Source organism: Archocentrus centrarchus, chromosome 19 (genome assembly GCF_007364275.1).
Source record: "Archocentrus centrarchus isolate MPI-CPG fArcCen1 chromosome 19, fArcCen1, whole genome shotgun sequence".
Classification (NCBI taxonomy): domain Eukaryota; kingdom Metazoa; phylum Chordata; class Actinopteri; order Cichliformes; family Cichlidae; genus Archocentrus; species Archocentrus centrarchus.
Window position 1 is genome coordinate 2,734,013 of NC_044364.1, and position 24,533 is coordinate 2,758,545.

The 24,533-nt window shown below is 41.5% G+C and overlaps 3 protein-coding genes across 4 annotated transcripts; 1 reads left to right on the forward strand and 2 right to left on the reverse strand.

Annotated features, from left to right (window-relative positions):
• Positions 1 to 5,689: 5,689 nt before the first annotated feature.
• On the reverse strand, positions 5,690 to 14,749 carry narf (nuclear prelamin A recognition factor). 2 transcript variants are annotated; one of them, XM_030754843.1, is made up of 12 exons: positions 14,437 to 14,749; positions 13,679 to 13,754; positions 13,534 to 13,599; positions 12,741 to 12,869; positions 12,513 to 12,645; positions 12,134 to 12,268; positions 11,437 to 11,555; positions 10,385 to 10,514; positions 9,241 to 9,313; positions 8,874 to 9,011; positions 7,137 to 7,294; positions 5,690 to 7,035 (listed from the first exon to the last, which is right to left on the reverse strand). In XM_030754843.1, exons 2-12 carry the CDS (start codon positions 13,733 to 13,735, stop codon positions 6,785 to 6,787), a joined length of 1,389 nt encoding a protein of 462 aa, XP_030610703.1. In that variant the 5' UTR covers positions 13,736 to 13,754; positions 14,437 to 14,749; the 3' UTR covers positions 5,690 to 6,784. The 2 variants fall into 2 exon arrangements, with proteins under 2 accessions (XP_030610703.1, XP_030610702.1); XM_030754842.1 differs by having other exon boundaries at positions 10,385 to 10,517.
• A 358-nt stretch (positions 14,750 to 15,107) lies between these two features.
• On the forward strand, positions 15,108 to 18,720 carry cybc1 (cytochrome b-245 chaperone 1). The gene is made up of 6 exons (XM_030754844.1): positions 15,108 to 15,260; positions 16,109 to 16,196; positions 16,333 to 16,374; positions 16,480 to 16,650; positions 16,759 to 16,903; positions 17,746 to 18,720. The coding sequence occupies exons 2-6, from the start codon at positions 16,109 to 16,111 to the stop codon at positions 17,885 to 17,887; spliced, it is 588 nt and encodes a 195-aa protein (XP_030610704.1). The 5' UTR covers positions 15,108 to 15,260; the 3' UTR covers positions 17,888 to 18,720.
• hexd (hexosaminidase d) lies at positions 18,712 to 24,449 on the reverse strand. Its single transcript, XM_030754841.1, has 11 exons — positions 24,200 to 24,449; positions 23,989 to 24,104; positions 23,695 to 23,782; positions 23,431 to 23,595; positions 23,175 to 23,358; positions 21,476 to 21,547; positions 20,726 to 20,924; positions 20,486 to 20,647; positions 20,289 to 20,396; positions 19,649 to 19,738; positions 18,712 to 19,063 (listed from the first exon to the last, which is right to left on the reverse strand). The coding sequence occupies exons 1-11, from the start codon at positions 24,284 to 24,286 to the stop codon at positions 18,868 to 18,870; spliced, it is 1,467 nt and encodes a 488-aa protein (XP_030610701.1). The 5' UTR covers positions 24,287 to 24,449; the 3' UTR covers positions 18,712 to 18,867.
• Positions 24,450 to 24,533: the final 84 nt, after the last annotated feature.

Sequence of the window (24,533 nt, forward strand, 5' to 3'; positions counted from 1 at the left end):
TTTGCTTTTTCTTTTTTGCCTGCAGCTGTTTCTGAAGATGTTCACTCTCCAAATTCAAATCTTTACTAAACCTCAGGCAGACGTGTTGTCAGCCAGCCTCAGATTTTAAGTGTTAATACTTGGATACTCTCACATACCACACCGTACAGTCACCCTCGCTGATCGTGTTCTGTGGAAACTCAAACAACTGAAAGATTAACTCCACAGCAGCTGCTTTAATCACAGTAAGAATGTTAGATGGTGACCCACGTAGACGAGGTGACAGACGTTAATGGGAAACACGGACTTAATGAAAAGTTTTGATTTAGTACGCTCCGTTAAGCATTTTGTACTTTACGCCTCAGTAGTCCCCTCACAGCTACAGTTCCTGATTATTTTCTTCAGATAATGACTTTACAAAACTCAAGTCCAACCAGTGGCACCTGTTCCAGTAAGTATTTCTACAATACAGTGTGTCAAATGCATTATAACAATATTTATGCTGTCATTTATCTACCAGTCAGCTTCCAGCTACAACAGAAAACCTGCAAATTCCAGATCTCCATCCAACAGGGGTCTTTAATGATTTAAAGCCACATTTTATTAAAATTATTAGTCTAAATTAATCTAAATTAAAAAATCTAAATCTAAATTAAAAAAAAAAATTAGAAATGGATTCAAATAGTTAGAATAAACTGAAATGGGAACCAACAAGCACTTTTTCTTTTGAATATTAAAGATACTTAATTAAAAGTTGCTTCTGAAGTTATTAATTGATGTTCATAGACGCATCTATTTACATTAAGCCAATTAACACATGCACGCACATAATTTAGTTCAAATACATTGAAGAAGCAGCAGCACTTACTCTGTAGAGATCCTCTGCCTGCGGAGGGAATGTGGGAATGACTCATAAAAAAAGTTGCAGATCATTTTGTTCATAATTAAACGGCACACTGGGAGAAACTGTGAAACTGCCTTCGGAGACTGATTGACAGGGATGGGGATAAACTTAGAAACAGACTTGTTGCTCAATCCGGGTCAAAGGTGACGGGGAACTAGTTTATGGTTATGACTAAGAAGGAGTGAATGGGATATAAATCTCTTTTCTTTTGGAGATAAATAACAGTGTGGTCCATTAATAAAGCATGTTATACTTAAGGTTAATTACGAAATAGTGCAAACAAAAGATTTTTTAAATGTGTTTTTGGAGTACCAGTAGTGCTAAATTTAACACTTCAGTGCATTCAAAACCAGAAATGCTGGATTCCAAAATTTGTGTCAGTTTATACGTTTTTGCTTCATTAATAGTTTTTAAAAGTAGTTTTTAACACAGTAAGAATTTCTCATTGTTCACACAAGAATCTCATTTTCACTTTTCAATTGTTTTCGCCTTCATATACATGAACAAATAACTTTTTCTTTCATGAAAACAAGTTTCTCAGCTTTCACTAGTTGTGACACACTGAAAGGGCTTGCCATGCCTGCCAACCTGCAAGTGGTGACAGAAGTTGCCAAGCCCTTTTGTTAGTTTGCCAATCAGCTCCCTGGGGGGGGGGGGGGGGGGGGGGGGGGTGTCACATTCCTTCCTATTTACAGGTGAAACAGCTGTAGTAGGTGTATGTGAGCTTGGCAGGTGTGCGTAGGAAATCTTCAGGGGAGACAAAAAGTTTCCACGAGTCCAGTTTTAATTGTGAGCCAAACTACTCTGTAAACAGTGCTGAACACAAAGTAAAAAAAAGAAACGGACAATTAAAAATAGCACAACTAGTATCGTTTCCAGTTTTGTGTGTTATGTAATCTTTGGCGTCGGGGCTGACTGGTTCAGACTTGTGCTTGTTAAATCACTTAATCCTTGTGATGCCATCTTCAGGGATCACTGTGACCTGCGGTGTACCACAAAGCTCCACACTTGGACCCCTGTTATTCTCTGTCACGTGTGTTAGGAGATGAAGTTAGTGTGGGTTTGCAGGTATCTGCTACGGTATTCTCCTGAACAATAAGTGTTCCCACTCAGACAAAACCTCCACATCAGCACTAATACTGGAGGAGAAGAAGTCAAAACCCAAAGCAAAGAAACTGCAAAGTTTGCAGCATCTCCCTGTGTATAATATGTGACTCTCTGAGCTTCTGTACTGATATATGATTAAAACGGTGAAAACAATCGTAGGTCCACTGTCTGGCTGAATGGTTTGTTAAGTTGGTGCAGCTACAGCCTACAGTAGTTTGTCATGTGCAGTCAGTCCCCTCCCCTGGATCACTGATGATTGTGGAGCTTCTTAAACAGCATAGTTGTGTATCCACTGGCAGCAATATGAAACTCATTATTAGTTTTGTTGCTTGTGGTTTTGGAATGGATTGAATCCCTGGAATCCTTTTTCGAGAGAGAGACTTCCCGTCTAACTTCACGTTCCAGATAGATGACTTTCTCCAAAGCCCACTGTAACTCGGAGAGGCTCCCCTTGTGGCTGTTCTCAGTGTGGTATTCTACAAGTATTTTTGTGTTGTTCTCAAAGGCCTGCTCAGAAGGAGAACAGATCATTAATCCATCGACATATTGTAACCATGTCGACCCTCCAGAGGGATGGAAACTTTTTTCAATGCGCTATTAAACATCACGTTTACCTTTGATCCCACACACACAGTCTCTCTCTGACTGTTCATCAGCTTCTCAAACATGTGCTGTCACTTGTAGTGAGTCTGCTATTCATGTAATCAGGTGTGTGTGTGTGTGTGTGTGTGTGTGTGTTGTGCAAGCTTCACCACATCGTCACAAGTAGCACACACAGCAATTTATTGGATTTTCCTCTCATATGCACGCAGCAGTGACTCCAAGTTGAATTTAACCATAGTTAACATTCTGTTCATCAAATTGAACACACATGCCGGACGTGTGCTGATACTACGCTGCAACAGACACCACCCAGTGTTGTCACACTCCATCATAAATTACTGGATCACAAAGGCTAGATGCTAAATGAGTCCTCTGTTTTTATTGTGGGAGACACGCAGCATCATTTTCAAGTGAATCCTTACATCTCCTCAGGCTCAGCACAGAAGAGCAGAAGATACAGGCAGAACCCAGAGTGGTTAAATAGTCATTGAAGTTATTTTAATTATCTCAATAATCCAACGGTGTCGTCAGGGTTAGGAAACCTCATAATGGCTTTTTATTTCATTTTTCCTAGTTGGAGATGGGGAACTTCAGCTTTCCCATCTCCATCTAGGAAAACCATGCTGAAGACTGCAGTACAGGCTTTACAGTGACATCATCAGGGTCTGTTTCAGGATGTTAGCGAATGCTAGCTACACCAATGGATCTTCTTATACAGTGGTCAAGTTTCACTGTGAGTAATGGAGATGCTGAAATAAAGAAGAGAGCCAGAGTAACAACAGACTATCAGGTTTTATTGCTGATGCAAGGAAACTTCAAATTCCACAAAAATATTGATCTGTTTATGAAAGATTTATGATTTATTTATGTTTTATTGTCGCCCTAACACAATTTCCAGCTAACTCTACACCAGTGGTTCCCAAAGTCAAAACTGAATTTCTGTTATTACTGCAGCCCCCTGCAGTATCTTGGCGGCCCACCAGGGGGCCCGCAGCCCTCACCTTGAGAACCTCTGCTATAGACATTTACAGGCTTAGCAAAGGAACGCGTAACTACAACACAGAAAAAGGTAAATATGAAAATATAATGCACATGATTTAAAGGAAATAAAGCTTTACATAATGAGTCCTTCCACTTGTGCAGCATTTTGCTTTTGTAAATTCGGATCAACAGGCCTCTGTTATCCTGATTTCGGTCATTCACATGAAAAGCAAATATAACATATTTGAAAATAAATTATATTGAAGAAGCAGCAATACTTACTGGACAGAGAACTGAATCGCTTTTCAGAGCATCTGAGGACTCAAAATACCCCCACAGACTCAAACGCAGGTTTCAAAGACACACCCCTGGTTAAAAACCTTCTGCATATTCAAAACATGTCACACACACAGCTGTTTTAGACCATTTTATTGATGTTATTGAGCCTGACTGAGAAGGAGGAGGATATCAACTTAAAGGCATATCCTGTACTTTCCTGTGGTGACTGCCAGGACGGATAGACCTTCCAACCTCAGCTAATAACTTTATTTCCAAAACATTCATTTCATTGAAGAGTCAGACTGCGCTTTAAATATCTATATAGAGTCCAGCATGGTGCTGCACATCCAAGTAACCTTCAGTTAACCAGGGAAGTCATTCAGAGCACGTTCTTATTCCCAGTGTCAGCCTGAGGTCAATGGCTAAAGAAGCAGGAGGGCCAAGAAGGAACAGCAGCGGTCTGAATGCTAACATGCAGCCACTGCTGGTCAAAGTTTACAAAGTAGCAACAAAAACTAAAATAAATGCAAACAAACAAAAAAAAAAACAGCAGTTCATAATTACTGTGAATGCTTTGCAGCATTCACAGTATTGTTCTTGTACTCCAAAAACTTTCGGTCGCTAAAAACTCAAGCGTTTTGGGCTACAGACACCATTCTGGTATCAAAACGTTCAGCCTGTTCTGGAGATTTATGCTATTACTTTTCTTTTTTGTAACCTTTATACTTTTTAAGATATTGAAGTTTTTATAATCTTCATTTTTGCCATTCAAAATGAATGGGGAAGTTTCAAATCCTTTTCAAATTCTTTCAGGCTTTAAAAGCTAATAACTTCAGCATACTTTCAGCTAAAGCAAAGCAGAAATGAGCACCTTTTTTAAACTGCTTCCACGGCCACACTTTTGAGCCCAGGAAAATAAAAAATTACACCACTGTTTAGAGCAGGTTCTTGTGACGCTCACAGTTCAAAAATGATTTTGATAGGAGCTACGGTTTTTGACTTAGAAGCAGTTATTTGACAGGTGCGCCGAGGCAAATTTGACAGAGTGCCTGCATCTCAGCAGGTAAGCAGTTCACCTGGCAGGTGTTTTCAATTGGCGGATTTACAAGCATTCAGCTTGGCAGAGCTCTCCAGTATGTATGCTTGCAAACCTCACTGCTTGTGTGACACTACTGTTGGCTCAGTGGTAGAAAAGGGGACCATCAGTGCACAAGAAGCAGACAGAGCAGCTTTAAGTCCCACTTTACTCCAAACTTTAAAAATTTTCCATTGAGCATTCATTCACCAGCTTAAACTCTTTCAGCCTGATTTAAGCTCTTTGGAGCATTTCCTGGCATTTCAGCCAGAGACACCATTTAGGCTTTAAAATAAAGCCAATCCTTTCAGCTATCCAGCTGTTCAGCAGTTCAGCTATTCAGCAGTTCAGCTGTTGAAGCTCATTCAGCAAATAAAGTTTCAGCTCTTTGAAGCATTTCTTGGCATTTCAGCTGCAATCTTTCAGCTTGCAGCATTCATAGTGCATTTTCTTCAGGAAATGCTTTTTCTAGTTTACCTTGTTTCCAGACCTTCTGCTTTTTCCTTCGGACTTCTTTATGCAGATCAGCTCACCTGTGTTCACATGGCTCCAGATGAAGCTGCTGCTTACATCACAGCACATTTTGCTTTAATTTGATGCGACTACATTTCAGTTTGTTTACACCCCAAACAAACTGGACATGCTCGTCAGCTGCTGGTGAGAACAGCCATCTCCCTCTGACTCTAGTTTATATTTGGAGCCAACCTGGATCTAAATCTGAAGAATGACATTATCCACCGCAAGCAAAAGAAAACATGTTATTTTCAAAAGTGTCAACCTATTTAATACTTCCTTTGAACTGCTGCAACACTGACAGCTTTTTGTTCAAATATTAATCCATTAGAGCAAAAAACAGAAAGAAAAAGGGTTAATCAAAATATATTCAGTAATCACCAGGGATGCCTCTGCGGTATTCACAAGGCTCAAACTTTGGTCATTTCTTGTCTTGAGTTACACGCTTCCACTAAGACGATACAAATGTTTCTCCTGTGACCTGTAATACATTTTTATATCTAGATTATTTTGGGGATTAGCCTGGTTTCTGGATCCATCAGCAGTTGTATCTTCTCTTGAATTTAGTGGAAAGACAACACTCGTCTTGGTCTCTTTCTAGAATTGTGACCATGTTACCCAACTCTCCCCACCAAAAATACAACAAACCCTCAGCATCACATACGACACCGAAATGAGACAATTCACTTATTTTTGGGACTTTTTTTTTTTAAGTGATTTACATATGACATGTATGTTTGATCTTGTAAAATAAACATAATGTATAACTTAATGAAAATGCCAGTTTGTGAAATTACACAGTGATACAAATAAAATGGTCTGGTACCCTTAAATAGAACGACTCCCCCTCCTCTGGGACGGATAATCCGAACACTCGACACGAATGCAGCGACTTGCTGTCCGTTCACTGTGACTGTTGGAATGAGACATTGTTGCATAGTTATCACTGTGTTAGTGAACACATCGTCTTTCAGCTAGAAACAGTGGGGATGACTTTAGCATGGAAAACTGCAGGTTTCATACTGGGACAGTTAAGATTTGGAATCATCAAACTCCTCAAATATACAAGCTTCTTCTAGGCTCTCTGGGAGGGGGGGGGTTATTGACATACTGGTAATTTTTTCTGTACTCTGGCCCTTCACATCTCCCCAGGCCCAGCAAAGAAGAGCCACGTCTTATTCGAATGCAGGCAGCGCCCCCTTGTGGTTAAATGGAAGAACTCATGTCACGGGTCCATCATTCTGTGTGGTCCACAGTTAGTCATGATATGGGACGGTCCAAGCAGAATCAGAATCAACTATCTGTCCATTCATGCCTAAAAAAGGAAAACGGTCCCTTCCTTCTCACCACTGCATGTGTGGGGGCTGTGTGTGGCTCTGACTTTGATTTCTGTACTCTGTATGCAGCAGCTTTCTGGCCACCGACGAGTCCTGACCCTGCAGCCAGTCTTGATAGAGGGTGTGCAGGGCAGGGTTGAATTCTGGGAGCCGGACTGGCAGGCTGCTGTAGATCTCCTCCATTTGGTGGACCAAGGCTCTGTCCAACCGACCTCCCCCTCCCTCACTCTCCGCCTGACCGCGGCCGCTCAAGCATCCTGAAGGGAAACACGAGAGGAACGGAAAGAACTAAGACTCTCAAACCCAAAAAAGCTGACAGCAGCATTTCTGAGCTGCAGGGCTGTAATTGCCTCCTTACCTCCAGGGCAGGACAGCACCTCCACCAGCTGATAAGGCACACGTCCCTTTCTCATACGGTGAACCAGAGTCTGGATGTTCCTGAAACCGTAGACAGCAGCAAACTGCAGCAGTGTTTCACCGTCCCGCTCTAGTGTCACTTCCTGGAAGTCTCGATTCCTGAAAAGTCACCGGCATGGCACACAGGAAGGATTTTTCAAATAAGGACTTTTAATGTGCAAATTAAGAACAAAACCCGTCACCAATGGGGATGTCCTCCAGTCATTAATGAAAATTTAAAATAAATGTAGAAGTCAGGATAAAATTATGGCCCCATTTCATAACAGAAACCCTTCAGCAGACATCTGATTACCTTCTGCAAAACTATTCTGCCCCAATCTGGAGGCCTCACCCTAAACTTTTATCCAAACACTTTGTCAGCCCTGCGTTAGTAAATATATAATCCATATTCCAGCAAAAATATGTTTTCAATAAAAACACTCATTAAATTAAAACAATTTTAAGCATGCTGTAAGTAATATTCTGTGATTATCTTTAACGTTTCTACAAATACTTTTTAATTAACCACATCCTAGAACAGACAAAAAATTTCCAAAGTAAACTAATTAGATAAAGTCTGTACTGCACTCTTGTACAAGGGTGTAAACTACATAATGTCTTTCTATTTATACAATCTATAACAATATTATACTCATGTGTGCACAGGAATATTATTACATAATCTGCATTATTTATAACATCACTACAATCGTAAGGCACCTGTGTTTTTAAATTCGAGCAATATTGCTGAGCAGTAGGTATGGCTTTAATATTGCTCAATGACGAGTCATAGCCTGTACCATTTATGGCCACCTGCTCGACATGATAGACGAAGCTCAGCCAATCAGAAGTTCAAATTTCAGGCTAATCAAAAAGGTTGCAGCCTATAATTGATGTTACTTTAGCAGCTTATTTAGAATCACCAGTTAACCTAAACTTACTAACTGCATATCTTTGGACTGCAGCAGGAAACCAGAGTAGCCGGAGAAAACTCAGGCAAACACACAGAAAGGTCCCAGTGCTGAATTTGAATCATAAAGAATTTAGATACTTGGCTAACACATGGATCAAGTATTATATTGGTAATGGTACCAGACTGGTCAGCATAGACACCAGGAGCAGCTAATCTACATACTGTGTTATCAGTTACAAGGAAACAACAGTGATCTTTTCAGTTACATCAAAGCAATGACAGACCAGTGGTTGTGCAGCATTTTCTTTATCCTGTTATCTTTAAGGTCATAATGATCTCCTCATATCTTGTTACTCATGAAGGTAACACACTTTGTTGAGCCTGTGGATGTGTTAAAAGTACCTACAACCACTGTTATGTCTTTATTTTATGTCAGCATATAGACAGTAGTATAAATAATAGTTTCAATGAATATCCATCTATCCATTCTCTTCTGCTTATCCGGGGCCGGGGTGTGGGGGCAGCAGCCTGAGCAGAGAAGCCCAGGCTTCCCTCTCCCCAGCCACCTCCACCAGCTCATCCGGAGGGACCGACCCCAAGGCGTTCCCAGGCCAGCTGAGAGATATAATCTCTCCAGCGTGTCCTGGGTCTACCCCGGGGCCTCCTCCCAATGAATACCTGTCTCATTAAAATCCTCTTATCTCCAGGTTAACGAGTCCTGGACTATTAGAACAGAACTATACTGACTGGGCTGTGTTTGACCAGCATAGTCTGAGCGTCTCTCACCTGAGGGTCTTGTATGTGATCTCCTGGACATCCAGACCAAAGAGTTCTTTAGCAGCATGTTTGAACATGTGTTCCAGGAAGCCTTCAGAGCCTCTCCCATCATGTCTCAGCAATGCCACGTCTCCACTCTCTCCCAGCCTGCAGTCACAGTAAAAGCTGCATTGACACCAGCTCAGGGGTTGCACATGTGATTGTATACATTAATACATTCAGCCATTAAAGCCCACTGTATACAACTGTTAAACATAAATTCGAATCTTACATGAAAATAGCAAATTAATTCATTCAAAATATTCTAAATTTTATCAACACTTCAACTAAGTAGCACTGATGTCCACTTTCATTAGTTAATCTCCTAACTACTCACACTTGGTCCAGTGGAACCGAGTCCAGCTCCTCCACTGACACCTTCCTCCGCTCCATCAGGTAATAAATCTCCCCTGGAACATGAAACATGATTGTTACTGTGACATCTCTCTCTCTCTCTCTCATTATAAGCTACTACACTCAGCGGCCACTGTATTAGCTACAGCTGTTTAGCTGCTGATTAATGCATTATTTAATCAGCCAATCACATTACAGCAGCTCAATGGATTTAAGCACGCAGAAATGGTCAAGATGATCTACTGAAGTTCAAAGTGAGCATCAAAATGGGGAAGAAAGGTGCTTTAAGTAGTCTGAATGTGGCATGGTTGTACTGATCTACTGGGATTTTTCCCACAACCACCACAGCGAACCCATCTGAAGATGGCTGCTTCCAGCAGGATCATGCACACAAACGTCCAGTAATCTCAAACTGGTTTCTTGAACACGACAATGAGTCTACTGTACTGAAATGGCCTCCACAGTCACCAGATCTTAACCAAATAGAGCACCTCCGGGATGTGGTCCATCATGGACGTGCAGCTCACAAACCTGCAGCAACTGTGTGACACTTTCATGTCAGTATGAACCAAACACTGAGGAACGTTTACAGCAACTTGTTTAATCTATGACATGAAGAATTAAAGGTGTTCTGAAGGCAAAGATGGGATGGGAGTGGCTCCAACCTGGTACTAGTAAGACATACCTAATTAGGTGGCCAGTGCACATTTTATATTCACACATGCTTGTAAAAAGTGCAGAATCACTGAGTCTGAGCTGCAGCTCGCCCACAGAGAAATCAAACTACAGAGGAAAACCTGATCATAAATGCTCACTCTGACACGCACCGTCGTGCCCAGGGTGAGCTGCTGTTTGTCTCAAATATATCTGGGAGACGATGGCGGAATCTCAACAACACAGAAAGAGGAAATTGGATAGTGTAATATTTGGGTATCCATTATGTCTTTTAAACAGCTGCAATGATATCCAGAAGAGAAGCCGAGGAGGCTCTAGCAGGACCCCCGGGTCTCAGATACGACCTGCAGGCAATAAATGTGTTCTGTTGAAACCTGAGGGGTCCTAACATACTCCAGTATGGCCTACTCCAGGAGAGCAGAGTGTGAGACAGTCTTTTTTTTTTATCTTACGTGAGGTAAGTACACAGTCCACATCCCTGGTCTCCAGCATACTGTTGTAAAACTCTTCTCTGACAGCTTCTAGCTTCTTATCAAAGCAGGGAGCCACCACCACATGGTAGAGTTTCTCTGGACTCAACTTCTGCTGGCACAGAAAATACAGGAAAGGAAAACATTACAGGGAAGATTCTCTCTTATGAAATACAGAACAAAGTCTGACATCAGCCTTGGACAGTCACCTATGGCTTTGAGAGAGGGTGATGTAACCCGACACCCCGTGGACTACTATTGGCTGCGTGCCACACGTCCACCGCCCAAAGGTTGAAGCCCTCGAACATCTCAAACATAGCAAAACAACAAGAAAGTGGAGCATGGCCTCTGCCACCTGCTTATAAATCCTACTTTTAGTGGGTCATAAATGATTATTTAGAAGGATGCCCTTTGTATGACTACGTATTATATTTTTTGTTGTATTTAATAATGATATTAGCAATACTGAAGACGCCAACAAAGCATCCCAGCTAGCAGCCATGAATAATTTAGCATGCTTTTTAACTTCTGCTTGAGGCTACATGACAGTTCAGTAAAACACATTTAATATGATCCGTTTGGGGCCCAGACATTAAATCTGGCACCATTTTTTAAAGATCACCAAGCATGCATCATTCACTGATGAGGCCACCACATACTGCTACAACTAAAATGGATTTAGGATTTGTTGTGTTTCATTTCTGTTGCATGAATCGGTCGAACAGCATGAAGTTTTTATGTTTTGTGACATAGATTACAGTTCATTTAACACAGGGGCTTCAAAGTGCTGAGACTTCCCCTGGCTTTGTTAAACCCATCCTGAACCTAAAACTGCAACAATTCACAGAAGAACGTGATGAGTGAGACTTTTCCAACAGGACAAAATAACATAAAATCCCCATCAGGCTGATGACCTGTAATATATTTATCTATGGTGCCTACAAAGCTGATCATTTTTAATTTTGTCAACCTTCTTTATTTGTTAACAGAAGCTTAAACATGTGGTAGAGTTGTCACAGTGAATCAATGCTCACCTGCTGTTTAGAGAAGTAGTCTTTGACCAGACACCCCATGATCTGCTGGGGAGACCTGGCTGTGCAGATATGAGGAGTGACCAGGCTGCCTAGGACGCGCTCTGAATAGCGGATCCATCCTGCAAACACACACAAACATACAGTGTTAAAATAACCTTTAGCCTAGTGTGCATATAATGAAGTTGTTTATTGTGCATAACACACAAAAAGACGCACACAGCCCAATACAGTTCTTTGATGATTATAAAGCCAGTTCAAGCCTGCTGCCTATACTGGCTGTAACAGCAGTTTAACTCCTGGTCTTTCCATGCCAGGAGTTGAGCACAGCCGTCCTCCATGGCCAGTGGTAGACACAGGCTGAATGTCTGGGTGCCTGCATGTATGTCTATGGCCACAATTAAAGCCAAGAGAGCTCTAGTGTCCTATCTCTGATAAAGGGAGTGGTGCAGGAAGAGCTTCCTATCTTCCCCCAGCAGCTCTACGCTATCTGCACTTTTAAAACTCCAGGTTCAGCACAAGGCATGTAAATTCACTCAGGGAAGTACGTGAGGAGCAGCAGAAGAAAGAAAATGTAGGTAAATATTAGCACAGATGATAGCAGTGTTAACGGGAAACTAGAATGACAGGTGAGGGTTCAAAAGATAGAAAAAAAGAGTGTGGCGAGTTTGATGAAGGGAAAGAAGAGAGGACAGTTTACCTGGGCAGGAGGAGGTGAACATGGGCAAGGCGTGGGGGTCATGGTGCCTCTTGCGATACCTCTGAATAAACTCCTTCTGACTCTCCAAGATGCTGAAGCCAGCTGCCACAGTGGTGTCGAACACATACTGCACTCCTGCAGGGAAAACCCAGAGTGCAGAGGTTGGAAATACACAGAGTGAGAAAGCAGAAGGCACAGACAAAATGGAGATTTAACATGTATGATGTATGACACTGATATGTAGACATAATCTCTACATAAGGTAAACGTAAGACTGTTAAGACTGGAAGCACGGCCAAATAAAAAGGAAACAAAAATAGCATTTACTTAAAAATAATTTAAGGGGAAAACTCCATATTTCACATAAAACTCCAATCACCGATGTGCTTGAGGAAGCCGCAGAGTTTCTGGGCTGCTTCAGTGACGTCCACACCAAACTTGACAGCAAAGAAAGGCAGAGACTGCAGACACACCGACGCCACCAGCACCTTGTGCTTCGACGCGTCACACTTCTGAGAGGCACAGAGGAAGCAGTAGTTTAACAAGTGAAACAAGGGAACACAGAAACCTGCCCTGGTTTCTGAGGCCAACTCTGGCTGAAGCGTACCTTATTCAGCGCCAGAACTCGCTCCACTTCTTCCAGGCCCTGCTGGGAGATCTTCAAGGTGTCCTCGTCTGACAGACAGCCGTCACAGGACAGACATGCACTCAGCAACAGCTGGGATCCTTCATTCAGCTGAAGAAAGAAAGAGAGTCAGCTGGAGTTGTCCAGGTAACGAGTGCACTGGAAATACGTTCACGATCAGATAAGGTGTGGTTAAAAAGACACACACACGTATATATATTTATATATATATTCCAGTTTTTTGTTATTCATCCACTCTGAAGAAAAGCTGTGGCTCAAAGGTCAATGTGGTAGTTGTGGGGAATTGTTACATCTCCAGTTCATAAATCAGAGGCTAAGCTGCCTCACTTTCACAAGTACCCACACTTTTTGTAACTAGACAGCTTATAACAAAGTTTGTTATTTCTTAATCTTGCCAAAATCAAGCAGTTACTTTTTAGTAAAGCTTTGTTTTAACCCCAGTTGGAATTGTACACCTTTGAATTTGATGTTTAAAGCTTTTCTCCCACGCTTTCTCCCCCAGTGTGGGAGGGTCAGGTCGGGCGGTTGTCCTCTCTCACATGTAGCAAATATCTGTGCTAATGTCCAATCTGCCTGCATAACATTTGTGTTCTCATGTGCAACTCTATCAGTGGATGTCTGAAGAAGTTAAGTGCTCCAGTACATGCATGAAAACTGCTTAAAATAGGTGGAACGACATTTCAATAAGCAACCTGATGAGGACCGACTTGGTCAAACCAATCAATCATAAATGTGCTTGGTAAGCAGACACTACCTGCCCATTGACTTCTTCACTTTCCTGGTGTGAGTTGGCACCATCATCGCTTTGCTTCTTATTGCACTGTAGAAGATCAATAATTCAGTTCAGGACTGAGAGCAAGAAAGCAAAAAACAGCAGTTTTACAGATCCATCATCATACCTGTTTGGTGCAGTTCTCACACTTCTCCTTGCGTTTGGCTATGTTGACCTCTGACATTTTCCTCAGCAGTTATATCCTTAAATTAAGAGTGATACAGACATTAATATCCCTGCTCCTCACAGCCGGAGGTTTCCTGTGAGGCAGCGGCCGCCTGCAGCCGGCTACTGTGTGTTGTTTTCTCAGCTCCACCCTCCACTGTTTGCAGCGTCCTATCACAGGCAGCCCTTTTATCAGAAACACAACAGCTTTATAATGATGGGAAACTGCCAGGGAGCACAAACTAGTATCCTGTCATTAAATCTAAATTGCTGGCGTTGATTATATAAACAAAACCAGCAGAAACAGACACACAGCCCATTACGTCAGACTGCGTGCGCGTGAGGGGAAGCAGGACAAGTATGGGCTGGAAACTACCGAGCTTTTTTTTTTTAAAAAAAAAACGTATAGATTTAGGCCTGTTATATGGATACGATTTCACTTTCTTGTGATATATACATATATATATATATATATATTTGAAAAAAATCTAGTGTGGGGTGAATATTTGTACGGCTTCAAATAAGAATAGCTAAACCATGAGTGTGCGTAACGTTAGTAAGCTGCCTGGTATTTATGTTTGCTGGCCTTAAATATGCGGTTCTGTTACCTTTCTGGGTTTCTACATTAATTCCCTGTGTGGGCCTAAACTGTACATGCTGGTTTAACAGCGTGGCTGACGTAGCGCCGACACCGCAAGGTCGAATTTTAAGGTAACTCACCGGACGGTTTATTGCACTGCTCTTTCTTTCGGACAAAGACACGGAAAACCGCAGAAGAGCAGCCAGAGCTAAAGCAGAGTACAGCGGCTCGGCAGGTGAACTCGGCCGATACTCAGCACTCTTTCGCTTTGTAGTCAAGTCGTCTGTGGACGGCGTCACCGCCACTGCTGGCTGGCTTGAACCTCCACGGTTATTTCATAATACACAAACTGCCGCTTACAAAAGCGACGGTACTCCTAGTGTCCTAGCCAGTCGTGTCTATGTACGTCCGACTCCATTGTGTACCCCGGCGCCCTCCGAGCGCTTGCGCAAGCGGAGTAGAGGTCTGCTCCGGAAGCTTTGTCTCCTGGTGTGGAAGCATGTGTGGAAGTCTTCTTCCCTCGCTTTTTGCTACAGAAAATCAATAGACGGCATGAAAAGTATAAGTACTTGTGAAAAGCAAACAAATGTGGTTATTTTCAAATAATAAAAGCGCTATTTTAGAAATAAAAAAACAAAACAAAAACAAATTGTTACTATATTGAAAAAGGTTCTTGCGTAGTAAATAGCGTATACCGCCAAATATAATTGCTTTAAATGTAAAAGTTCAAATCAAATTTAAAAAAAAAAATCTTTCTTTCTCAATTTTAAGCTTTTATTTTGAAGGTATTGTGAAATTAAGACCGTCTCTTCCTGGAAGGAAGTGTTGCCCATTCAGCACACTGTTTTGTTGCAATAATATGAATAGAACTTCCTTATAATTTGAGCGATTGCGTTTCCTGGTAGAAATACTCCTTTTCTAAATCTACAAGGCGAAAATTTACGGAGAAAAACATTAATTTAAGGTAAGTAATGCAGAATTTGGTATTATTGTTTTAAACGGCTCTGTTGAGATTGTTACACATCACACCCAAAAAAAAATCATGGTCAGCAGCAGCAGGGGCATCTTACTTGTCCTGTGTTTTCAGAGCCATTTAAAAAATTCCTGTATATCTGATCAGAAACCGATATGGAAAAAAAGTAGATTTCTTCTCTGACTTTTGGTGATATCAATCCAGGAAAACAGTTTGAGTTTTTAAATCTGCCATCACACCAACAGAGCAGGTAGATCTGTGCTACTAAAAGCACTGAAACATGTTAGACCATCAATATATGGCACCGAAACAGATTTCATTTCTTCCAGAAACGTGTCTGGACTATTTTTGAGTGACCATCTTGATTTATTTTGACTTAATCCAAACCATAACTGTACCGGCTTGTACTGAGGTAGAACACGAGGGCTTTAAAAATGTTAGTTTTTACAAATTCTTGTACTTTTCCTACCGTGACAAACCAAAATGTTAGCTGTAAAATTATTTTAAAACTAGCACAATAACAGAAATAGCACATGCTGTAAAATTAATCGATTTATTTACCCTCATTTAATTAATAGTTTTAAACCCGTTCATCTTAATTGTGCGAATGGGATGACAGCTGAAATCTCAAAGTCTAATATCACTGTTCTTCTCATAAAGTGAAGTGCAAACATGTATTTTTAAGATAAGATTGATAACAAATACTTAATTTATCCCATGTTATAAAGACATATTTTTCATGTAATTTGGGTGAAGTGGCCCTTTAATGTAGAGCGATTATGCTCAGGGAAATTTGTCTTTTAATATTTATAAATTATTAGATTCTTGTCTTTGTTTAGATGGGATACATGACAGTAGAAGAGCAGAGCTCCACCCTGCTCCACCTGAAGCGATCGCCAGGCATCCGTTCGTGGTCTCTTCTCGTTGGTAAGTTTGTGTGTTGTTGTTTACACACTCCAATATGAAATCAGATCTCACCCTACATGATGCATTAGGAGTCGACACCTACAGAAACATCTCCTTAAACCTGTACAAAGCAATAAACCTCTTATTTTAATTGCAGGCATAGCATCTGTTGGCTTGGCAGCTGCGTATTACAGCTCAGGTATGTAAACTAAATTCACATCATCGCTCACCTTAATTTCTCACATTTACTTACAGCGACTCCTGATGCTTTCTGTTCTTTCCGTGTGCTGCGTCATTCCCACAGATAGCATCCTGTGGAAACTCTTCTACGTGGCCGGCTGTCTGTTTGTGGCTATGCAGAACATGGAGGAATGGGAGGAGGCCGTGTTTGATAAAAACAAGAACCTGATTGAGCTCAAGACCATCAGTTTGTACACTTTAGTCCTGACTCTATGGAGGAAGGGCCAAGAGAGAGGTCAGTGAAACCCCAGAGTTGGTTGTTCAGTAAAAAGCAGTCTCCATTAGTGAGCCAAGAGGGCACAATAGTGGATCTTAACATTGTTTTTTTCTCTTGGTCTCTCAGTTGTGCTGGATCTGGCACAGCTGTGTGATGTCTGTGTGCAGGAGGAGAGGGTACGTTATTTGGGGAAGGGTTATCTGCTGATGCTAAGGCTGGCTGCAGGCTTCTCCTACCCCCTCACCCAGAGCGCCACACTGGGGGGGCGCAGGTAGGTTAATTGGCAGCTGGCAGCTCAGTACAGCACCGACTCAACACCTCAAAATGAAACCTTATAATCCTAAACAACAGGGGGTTCACTGCACAGCAGTTCTATTAGATTATATTGATTTTAGCTAAGTTTTGCTAAGAAACAGCCAAGTAGATGCATGTGTATTTACACGTGTGCCAAATGCTATATAAAAATCTAATATAAGCTCCCTGTGAGAAGGACGTGTATAGCTAAAGTGCACTGTCACAGCACTTGTTAAATGAACCAGGACTGGAAGCCCAAGGATTCTAAATTAAAAGCTGCTATTATAAATATTATTAATTTTAATGATCTGAAATTTGAAAGCTCTCTATTATAATAACAAAAGCAGCATTTCCCATTTCTGCTCAGCTTTACGAAACCTTTAAACCTTTAAGAGCTCAGATTTGATTAACTTAATGTTCTCATCAGCTGCATTTCCATAAGCAGGTGCACTGCAGTCCGCCTGCACAGTACAAACCCAATACACAAAACTAATTACCACAGTGGTAATTTTTCTCAGAAATTGGTGGAGACCAAAGATGGAGCTCAAGGTAAAGTGAATACTGGGCTTAAATGAATTGACCTGAGAGGTTAATTAAAGTTAATGCAAATTCTGCTTCCTGTCATTTATAATGTTTGCTCACCTGTTCGTGATGTTAGCTTTATAAGGTTTCTAACAGTGATTATTTTTGCATAGTAGTTAGCTACAGAGACTTGACAGCTAGTAACCCTGGAGTCCACTGCACAGAAAGTACCACTACAGCTTGATGAACATTTATTTATGAAAACAGCGTATTAACACTTTGATTTGTTTGGATCAGTGATGTGGAGGCTGTGGCCGCACTGCTCAAGCGCTTCCTGGGACTAGAGGAACTGCGGGAACGTCGGCAGCAGGAGTATGAGGCCGAGTACAGAGAGGATTCTCTGAACAGCACCGACTCGGATGAAGCAGACGGACTCTGATCTCTGACATGCAGTGTTACTCTAATGTAAGGGAGATTTAGTTAGCAGCATTACAGCAATGCAAAGGGTGAGCTTTGTGCGATGTCCTTAATATATGGCAAACTCTAAGCATGTGCATGGAACACCAGGGAATAATAACCCTCTGTCTCTAGTTACAGACTTCCTTGTTTGTATTTTTACTGGTAATACAATCATTCAGTTATATGTTGACCTGCAAATGTTCACAAATTTATAAAAAAAAAAACACTCCAGTAATTCCTCTTGTCATACTCTAAGTGTGCTAAGTGAAATAATACTTTAAACAAGTATTATTTCAGAGATTTTTGAGCTGATTCCTGTTGTACTGTATACTCCAGATTACAGATTTACTGTGCCTTCCTACTGAACTCGAATAAGTGTTTGTGAGCCTCAGGAAAGTGCTTTTCCCACAGTTTTCTGGACCACCCTGCTCATAATTACCTTTTTGCATGTTTATTTGAACCCGGTCGCCAATCCAGATGAATACATGTGCAAACTGTAATTAAGCATGAAGGATCTCCTGAGCTCAGTCAAAGAGTGAATTATGTGTGAAATGCTTTGGCTTCATGCTTGTCTGTTAATATTTACCAGTTTTTTTGTTTTTATCAGTGAACCAAAGACTGAATCTCAGGAAAACACTTTTGTTTGTTTTTTCAGAGAAGAATTAAGACGGTCTGATGTCTGATTCTAACTTCTGATGCGTGCTGCTTTAAAGGAACAAACACTTGCAGTTTTTTTAATTGGTGGTTGGTTTTATTGTTTTTATTTACTTTGATACATTGGCTGAAGTTGTATAAAACTGTTTTGAACATCAATGATACTTCTTCCTCTCTTTGCTACACTTACCTCAATCTATATGCACTAGTTTACTCTCAGATAAGTGCAAAATCATTATATATATATATATATATATAAAATAAAATCACCCCTTTGTGGCAGAAATGAAGAAGCCAGTATTTGATTTAATGTGAGATAAGTAAATGATTCGATGGCACCATCTCCTTCAAACAGGCCACAATATCCTCTGTTATCCTCTGCAGAGGCGCCGTTACAGGGCTGACGTGTTCCTCTATCCACTCCTGCACTGTTGAATCTGGGTAGAGTTTCGCCATCTCCTCTCTCACTGCTTCGACTTTCTGCTGTAATGCAGCCAAATACCTGCAATGGGACCAGAAGGGGATTCAGGCTGAAGCCACACAGGCGGAGGTTAAGACTGCCACCACGCTAGCTCGCAGGCAGAGGCTGTACTGTGCCGAGTGTTTGATGGTGGCACTACAGGAAAAGTCAGAAGGGTGCTGTGGAACTATAATCCAGAAATGTAACTTGTAGAGTTAAAACTATTTTACTGGTAGTTTGAATTATGATTTCCATAGAAGGGGGGGTCACTATAACAGATGTTTGTCTCCACCACTACAACACTGGAGGCAGTTCTGACTCACTGATAAGCACTAATTTACAATCATGTAGAATGACTGTAGAAATTTACATTTCTATAGTCATGTTAAAAGAAAGTAACCCTCTGACAGTTATATCAGGACACACTGCTGCATCCTGGTTTGTTAAATAAATAACGCAGTACATTGTGTTGTTGTTAATCTGAGGTTATATTTATTATTTTTTAAATATGTCCTGATACATAAAAACTTTAGAATTTAAAGAGGGTGTCTTTTAACCATGACTGTACATCCCTTGTATTTTCCATTTCACACCTTTTTTTGTAAAACATAAGAAACATGTGCTCACACTGTTGCTTGGTTGTGAATCTGCATGGTGATCAGCGGGGTTACAGTGTGTCTCTGCCTGTGGTAGGGGCTGAACCATCCTCTAACAAACCTGCAGCAACACAGCGTGCAGTTAGTCATCGGCACAGGAAAGAAACACGTTTCTGTTTCTAAATAAAATAATTTTTGGGATCACTTATTCAGCTTCACACGTGTAAGTTACACATGGCACTAAAGCTCGTCAGCCCAGCATTAGCTAAAACATAAAGATAAAAGTAAAAAAAATAACAAACAAAATAACCTGTAATATAACTTTTAACGTTACAGGATTTTACCAAAGTAGCTACACACACACACACACACACACACACACACACACATACATATGGGTACAATATTATATTTTGAATTTTTGCAACCTGTGTGAAGACTCTGCACATTCCCATATCTCAGTGAAACTACGTGACTGAGTTTCAGTTGTTATTGGAAGTACACAAATAACCTCAACACAGCGGGACGTAACCCACTGCCAGCTAGTATTTTGGGGGTTTAACATCACAGCGATCCATAGATGATAGCCTGCAGACACGAGTGTGGCATTGTTCTCAGTATATAATCATATGTCTCAAAATTAAATGTTCAGATCATTTCCCATAACTTACATGCTGCTTTCAAAAAATCTTATTTCCTCTGAATTGAGGAGTGAATTGAGCTCCACGATGAACTCAGCCAGCCTCCTTCCTGGGAACACGGTGTCAGCTACATATGTCCTGAAGGCCGTAGGGAATAAAACCTTGTTAGCTTGGAGATGCATACGTACAGTGATTGTGTTGTTTATTAAAACTGTGTCAAACTTCACCTCTCCATGGCCTCCACCTCCACTGAGGAGATCCCCAGCTTCCCGGTTACTTTTCTGTGGGCCTCAGCACTGAACTGCCCGTGAAGGAGCGTCTGGAGGCAGACTGTTAGTGATGGAATAGCCACTGGGATCAGCTCACACAGCACTGACAGATGATCGTACCTGACGACGGGTAAATAATGCACCACATAAACTTTTTTCACCCCTCTTACACTCTGGAGAACTTCCTCTGCTTCTTACCTTTGCCAGCCTGTGATGGCAATACCCTTCAAGTTTACACCAGGAGACAAAGCAGCAGCCACCTTCAGCCACTGCATATGGTTATCCAGGTGTCTCTGCGTGCTGGTCACACAGGTGTAAACACTGGTGGAGCCTTTAAAGGAGCTGGCGGCCCAGAGATCTGACATACCAGAACTACAGTACTTCTCAAGCAGAGACACTGGGAAACACAGAGTATATGAATCAGTGTATCTCATTTTCATATTTATTCTTCTCACAGTAGTAAAGTGCATATATAGGTTGAATTATACTGCCAAAGTAATTTCCTAAGTTGTGAAATGGTAAAAAAAATTTTTTCACCATTGATATAAAGTTATTAAAGCTGTGAAATTTGAATACATTGTGTACTAGTGAAAAGAAACCCTGTAGAGGGGGGAGTATAGGTCTGAAGTCAACTTTTGAAAAGAAACAAGCAGGACTTATTTTAAAGATTTATTAAAGACAGAATATTTCGACCAAGCGTGTTTTTTTCTACAAGATTCACCAACAAGACATGTTTCTTATAAACTTAATTTATGTTAAGTTATCACTCTCTCTGTTAGAAGAAACTGTGTTTGTACACTCTCATTGTCTAAAGTTAAAAATGACATTTTTACGCTGAAATAAAAAGACGTTTACATTTGCATCAAGGAAACATGAAAAGAGTCGATCGGACTCAGTTGCAGTTTACGGCGCACTATTTGATAACATATAAAAATATGCTTTACCTACCAGTTTTGTTCACATCCAGGTTAGGGGTGTAGTCCCACAACATGGGCTGGACCAGTCCTACTAGACCGCTGGCTGTCACATGGTTTTAAAAAAGACAGGAATTCAGAATATTTTATCAGAAAGAAATAAAAGTCATTGGATACATTTTCATGGTCAGGTGCAGCCTCATGTCTTTATGCTGCAGTTATTACATGAAAAATGGCCCTGAACTGTTTGTTGTACTAAATTATATGTGATTTTATAAAGTATTCAACCCCTTTATTGAAGTTAATGTCAAAATCCTATTTGAGTAGAACTAATAGTACAAAAGTTTTAGTATCACAGTTGTGAGCCTGTGACTGACGGGTGTGTTTTCTTGCCCAGGTGTGTCCTGTTACACTGATTCGAACAATAAATAGCGCTGAATGTCTGCACTCAGTTTCAGATTTGGGTTCTGCCTGTGCAGACTGTGCAGTTATAGTTAGAGGAGTGACCAACATGAAAACCAGAGAGCTGTGAAGCTGAGAGAAGATCAGAGCCATCGCACAAACATTAGCCACAGCCAGTACAACCGTGTGTAACGTCCTGAAGAAGAAAGTCATCACTGGTGTACTAAGTAACAGGTGTTGAACAGGTAGACTGAGGAAAACAACAGCAGCTGATGACAGAAACATTGTAAGTGCTGTAAAGAAAGACCCTAAAACAGCTGTTAGTGACATCAGCAACAACCTCCAGAGTGCAGGAGTGAAGGTATCACAGTCTACTGTTCACAGAAGACTTCATGAACAAAAGCACAGAGGCTCCACCAGAAGATACAAACCACTAATTAGCAAGAAGAGCAAGAAGGCCAGGCTGGAATTTGACATGAAACTCAGAGACAAATCTCAGGAATTCTGGGACAAAGTTTGATGGACTGATGAGACAAAGATGAACCTTTACCGAGGTGATGAAAAGGTCTGGAGAAAGAAAGGATCTGCTCATGATCCCAAACAAACGAGCTCATCTGTGAAACACACTGGAGGTGATGTCATGGCTTTGGATTGCATGGCTTCTTCTGAGATGGGCTCATTAATCTTCGTTGATGATGTCACACATAATGGCAGCAGTACAATGAACTCAGAGGTCTACAGAAACATTTTGTCTTGTCAATTTAAAAATGCTGCAACTAAACTGATTTGGAGAGCCTTCATCATGCAGCAAGATAATGAGCCAAATCACACTGCCAGGACTACAAAGGAGTTCATCAGGGGCAGGACTGGCCTAATCAATCTCCAGATTTAAACTCTACAGAGTGTTTTCTCTGCTAAAGAGGAGACTGAAAGGAGTAAACCCCCCCCCCCCCCAAGAGGCTGCGGTGAAAGCATCACAAAGAAGAATGCAAAAGTTTAGTACAACGACACATTTAGTCTTATTCACATGAATCTTTTTTAAGTTTATCTGTTCCAATATTTTTGCTCACAAGGAAAATGGGTGGGTTCAGACAAAAGGAGCTAGCTTCTGAACTGTGCATCAGATCCAGATGTAAATATGTGGTAATAAAAGCTGAAATGTTTTGTCTCATATTCATGTTAGAAGAACTGTTAGTACTTATGCATTAATGCATGAGAAGGTTTTCATTAAAACAGTTCGCTGTACCACTGCATATTTATCAAAAAAAACCTCTGATGCTGATTTTGTAACAAGTACAAAAGCATCAAACTACCTTGAATATCATCCTCACCTTTCAGTGTGTCCAGGCTCATGTCTCTCATCATGTCATCCCACATTATGATGGTCAGGTGAGGCCACGCCTCCTTGACAGCCCTGGCCACCTTGATCACGTGACTTAGGAACAGTTGCTCCAGTGTACGTCCAGGTGAAGCCAGCCACAGCTTGGACTCCTCACCCTCACCCAGCATGTACACCTTGATGAAGAGGAGGCAAGTGCATGAGATTCAATATAAAAAACAACTAGTTCACCGAAGACCGGTCCTTACCTCATCTGCTCCAATGTGCAGCGTGGTGAGCCCGGGATGCAGCTCCACTACCTGCCTCAGCATCTCCATCACCAGCTTCACCCCCTCCTCTTTATGAGGGTTCAGGGTTCCCACGCAGTGTGCCACCTCTCGCAGGTGCCCCAGAGATCGATGCTTTAACACAAACTATGTCAGAGACGGGACAAAAGCAGGATGAGCAGGGCTCAGATGTAAAAAGTGATGCAGAACTCCACCTTAAATTTAAGTCACGTGTGTCTAACTCACCTCCATGTGGCCAAATGTCTGCACAAGCGGGATCACCTCCATGCCCTTGGATCTGGCAAATTCCTGCATGGACAAAACTTCATCTCGGCTGAAAATGCAGCATGCAAATAATCAGGCAACCTGATAAACCAAAGTATTTCTATTGCACGTCTGTACATAAAATATCAAACACAGGAAGGATTTTGATTTTATTAGAGGATCTTTTAACATGATAAAACTGATTTTAAAAAGCACACAATAAAAAAAAAGAAGAAGCCATAATAACATAAGCAACAGCAGATCCCCACACTGCACCTGTAAGCAGGCTGTGCTGTGGCCTGCAGCAGCTTCAGCTCCCCCTCATAAGGAAACATGTCCTCATACTCCACCAGCAGGCCGTCCACGTCCAGCTCAGAGAAGAGCTCGATCAGCTGAGGAGGTCAGTGCACAGCACACATGAAGAACTAAACAGTGACAGGGCTGTAAATACTGTGCATGTTGCATCAAGATCTGAGGGGAGGCTTACCCTGTGAAGATATTCAACCCGTGGAGGGGCACCTTTTAAGTCCAGGTGAACCAGTTTCTTTCCTTCGGGCCAAGGTGGGCAGCTCATTCTGCACGTTACACAGAGCTCCGCTCACTTGTACGTTTTACTACGAGTCACACCCAAATAGGTTTTCCTGTTTTTTGGTGTTCAAACAACAGTTTACAATCAGAATGATGATAACAGCTGAGCTACCCACACTGTAGCCTAGCTGTGTTTTCGCAGCTGTGCTCTGTAGTGGAACGCAAACGGACCCGGACGTGGTCCAATAGGAAGAACGCTTTCCCTTCTCTGGAGCCAATCGGGTTGGAGGATA

Excerpts from the sequence above, each read along its gene's own strand:
- hexd (XM_030754841.1), bottom strand. The coding sequence starts at position 24,286 with ATGAGCTGCCCACCTTGGCCCGAAGGAAAGAAACTGGTTCACCTGGAC. Across the intron at positions 23,359-23,430 it reads TGCACATTGGAGCAGATGAG|GTGTACATGCTGGGTGAGGG; the intron begins GTAAGGACCGGT and ends CTCTTCATCAAG. Across the intron at positions 20,648-20,725 it reads GCCATCACAGGCTGGCAAAG|GTACGATCATCTGTCAGTGC; the intron begins GTAAGAAGCAGA and ends ACCCGTCGTCAG.
- narf (XM_030754842.1), bottom strand. The coding sequence starts at position 13,735 with ATGTCAGAGGTCAACATAGCCAAACGCAAGGAGAAGTGTGAGAACTGC. Across the intron at positions 11,556-12,133 it reads GTTCACCTCCTCCTGCCCAG|GATGGATCCGCTATTCAGAG; the intron begins GTAAACTGTCCT and ends GTGTGTTTGCAG. Across the intron at positions 10,518-11,436 it reads ACTACTTCTCTAAACAGCAG|CAGAAGTTGAGTCCAGAGAA; the intron begins GTGAGCATTGAT and ends TTTCTGTGCCAG.
- cybc1 (XM_030754844.1), top strand. The coding sequence starts at position 16,109 with ATGGGATACATGACAGTAGAAGAGCAGAGCTCCACCCTGCTCCACCTG. Across the intron at positions 16,197-16,332 it reads TTCGTGGTCTCTTCTCGTTG|GCATAGCATCTGTTGGCTTG; the intron begins GTAAGTTTGTGT and ends TTTTAATTGCAG. Across the intron at positions 16,651-16,758 it reads GAGGAAGGGCCAAGAGAGAG|TTGTGCTGGATCTGGCACAG; the intron begins GTCAGTGAAACC and ends TTGGTCTCTCAG.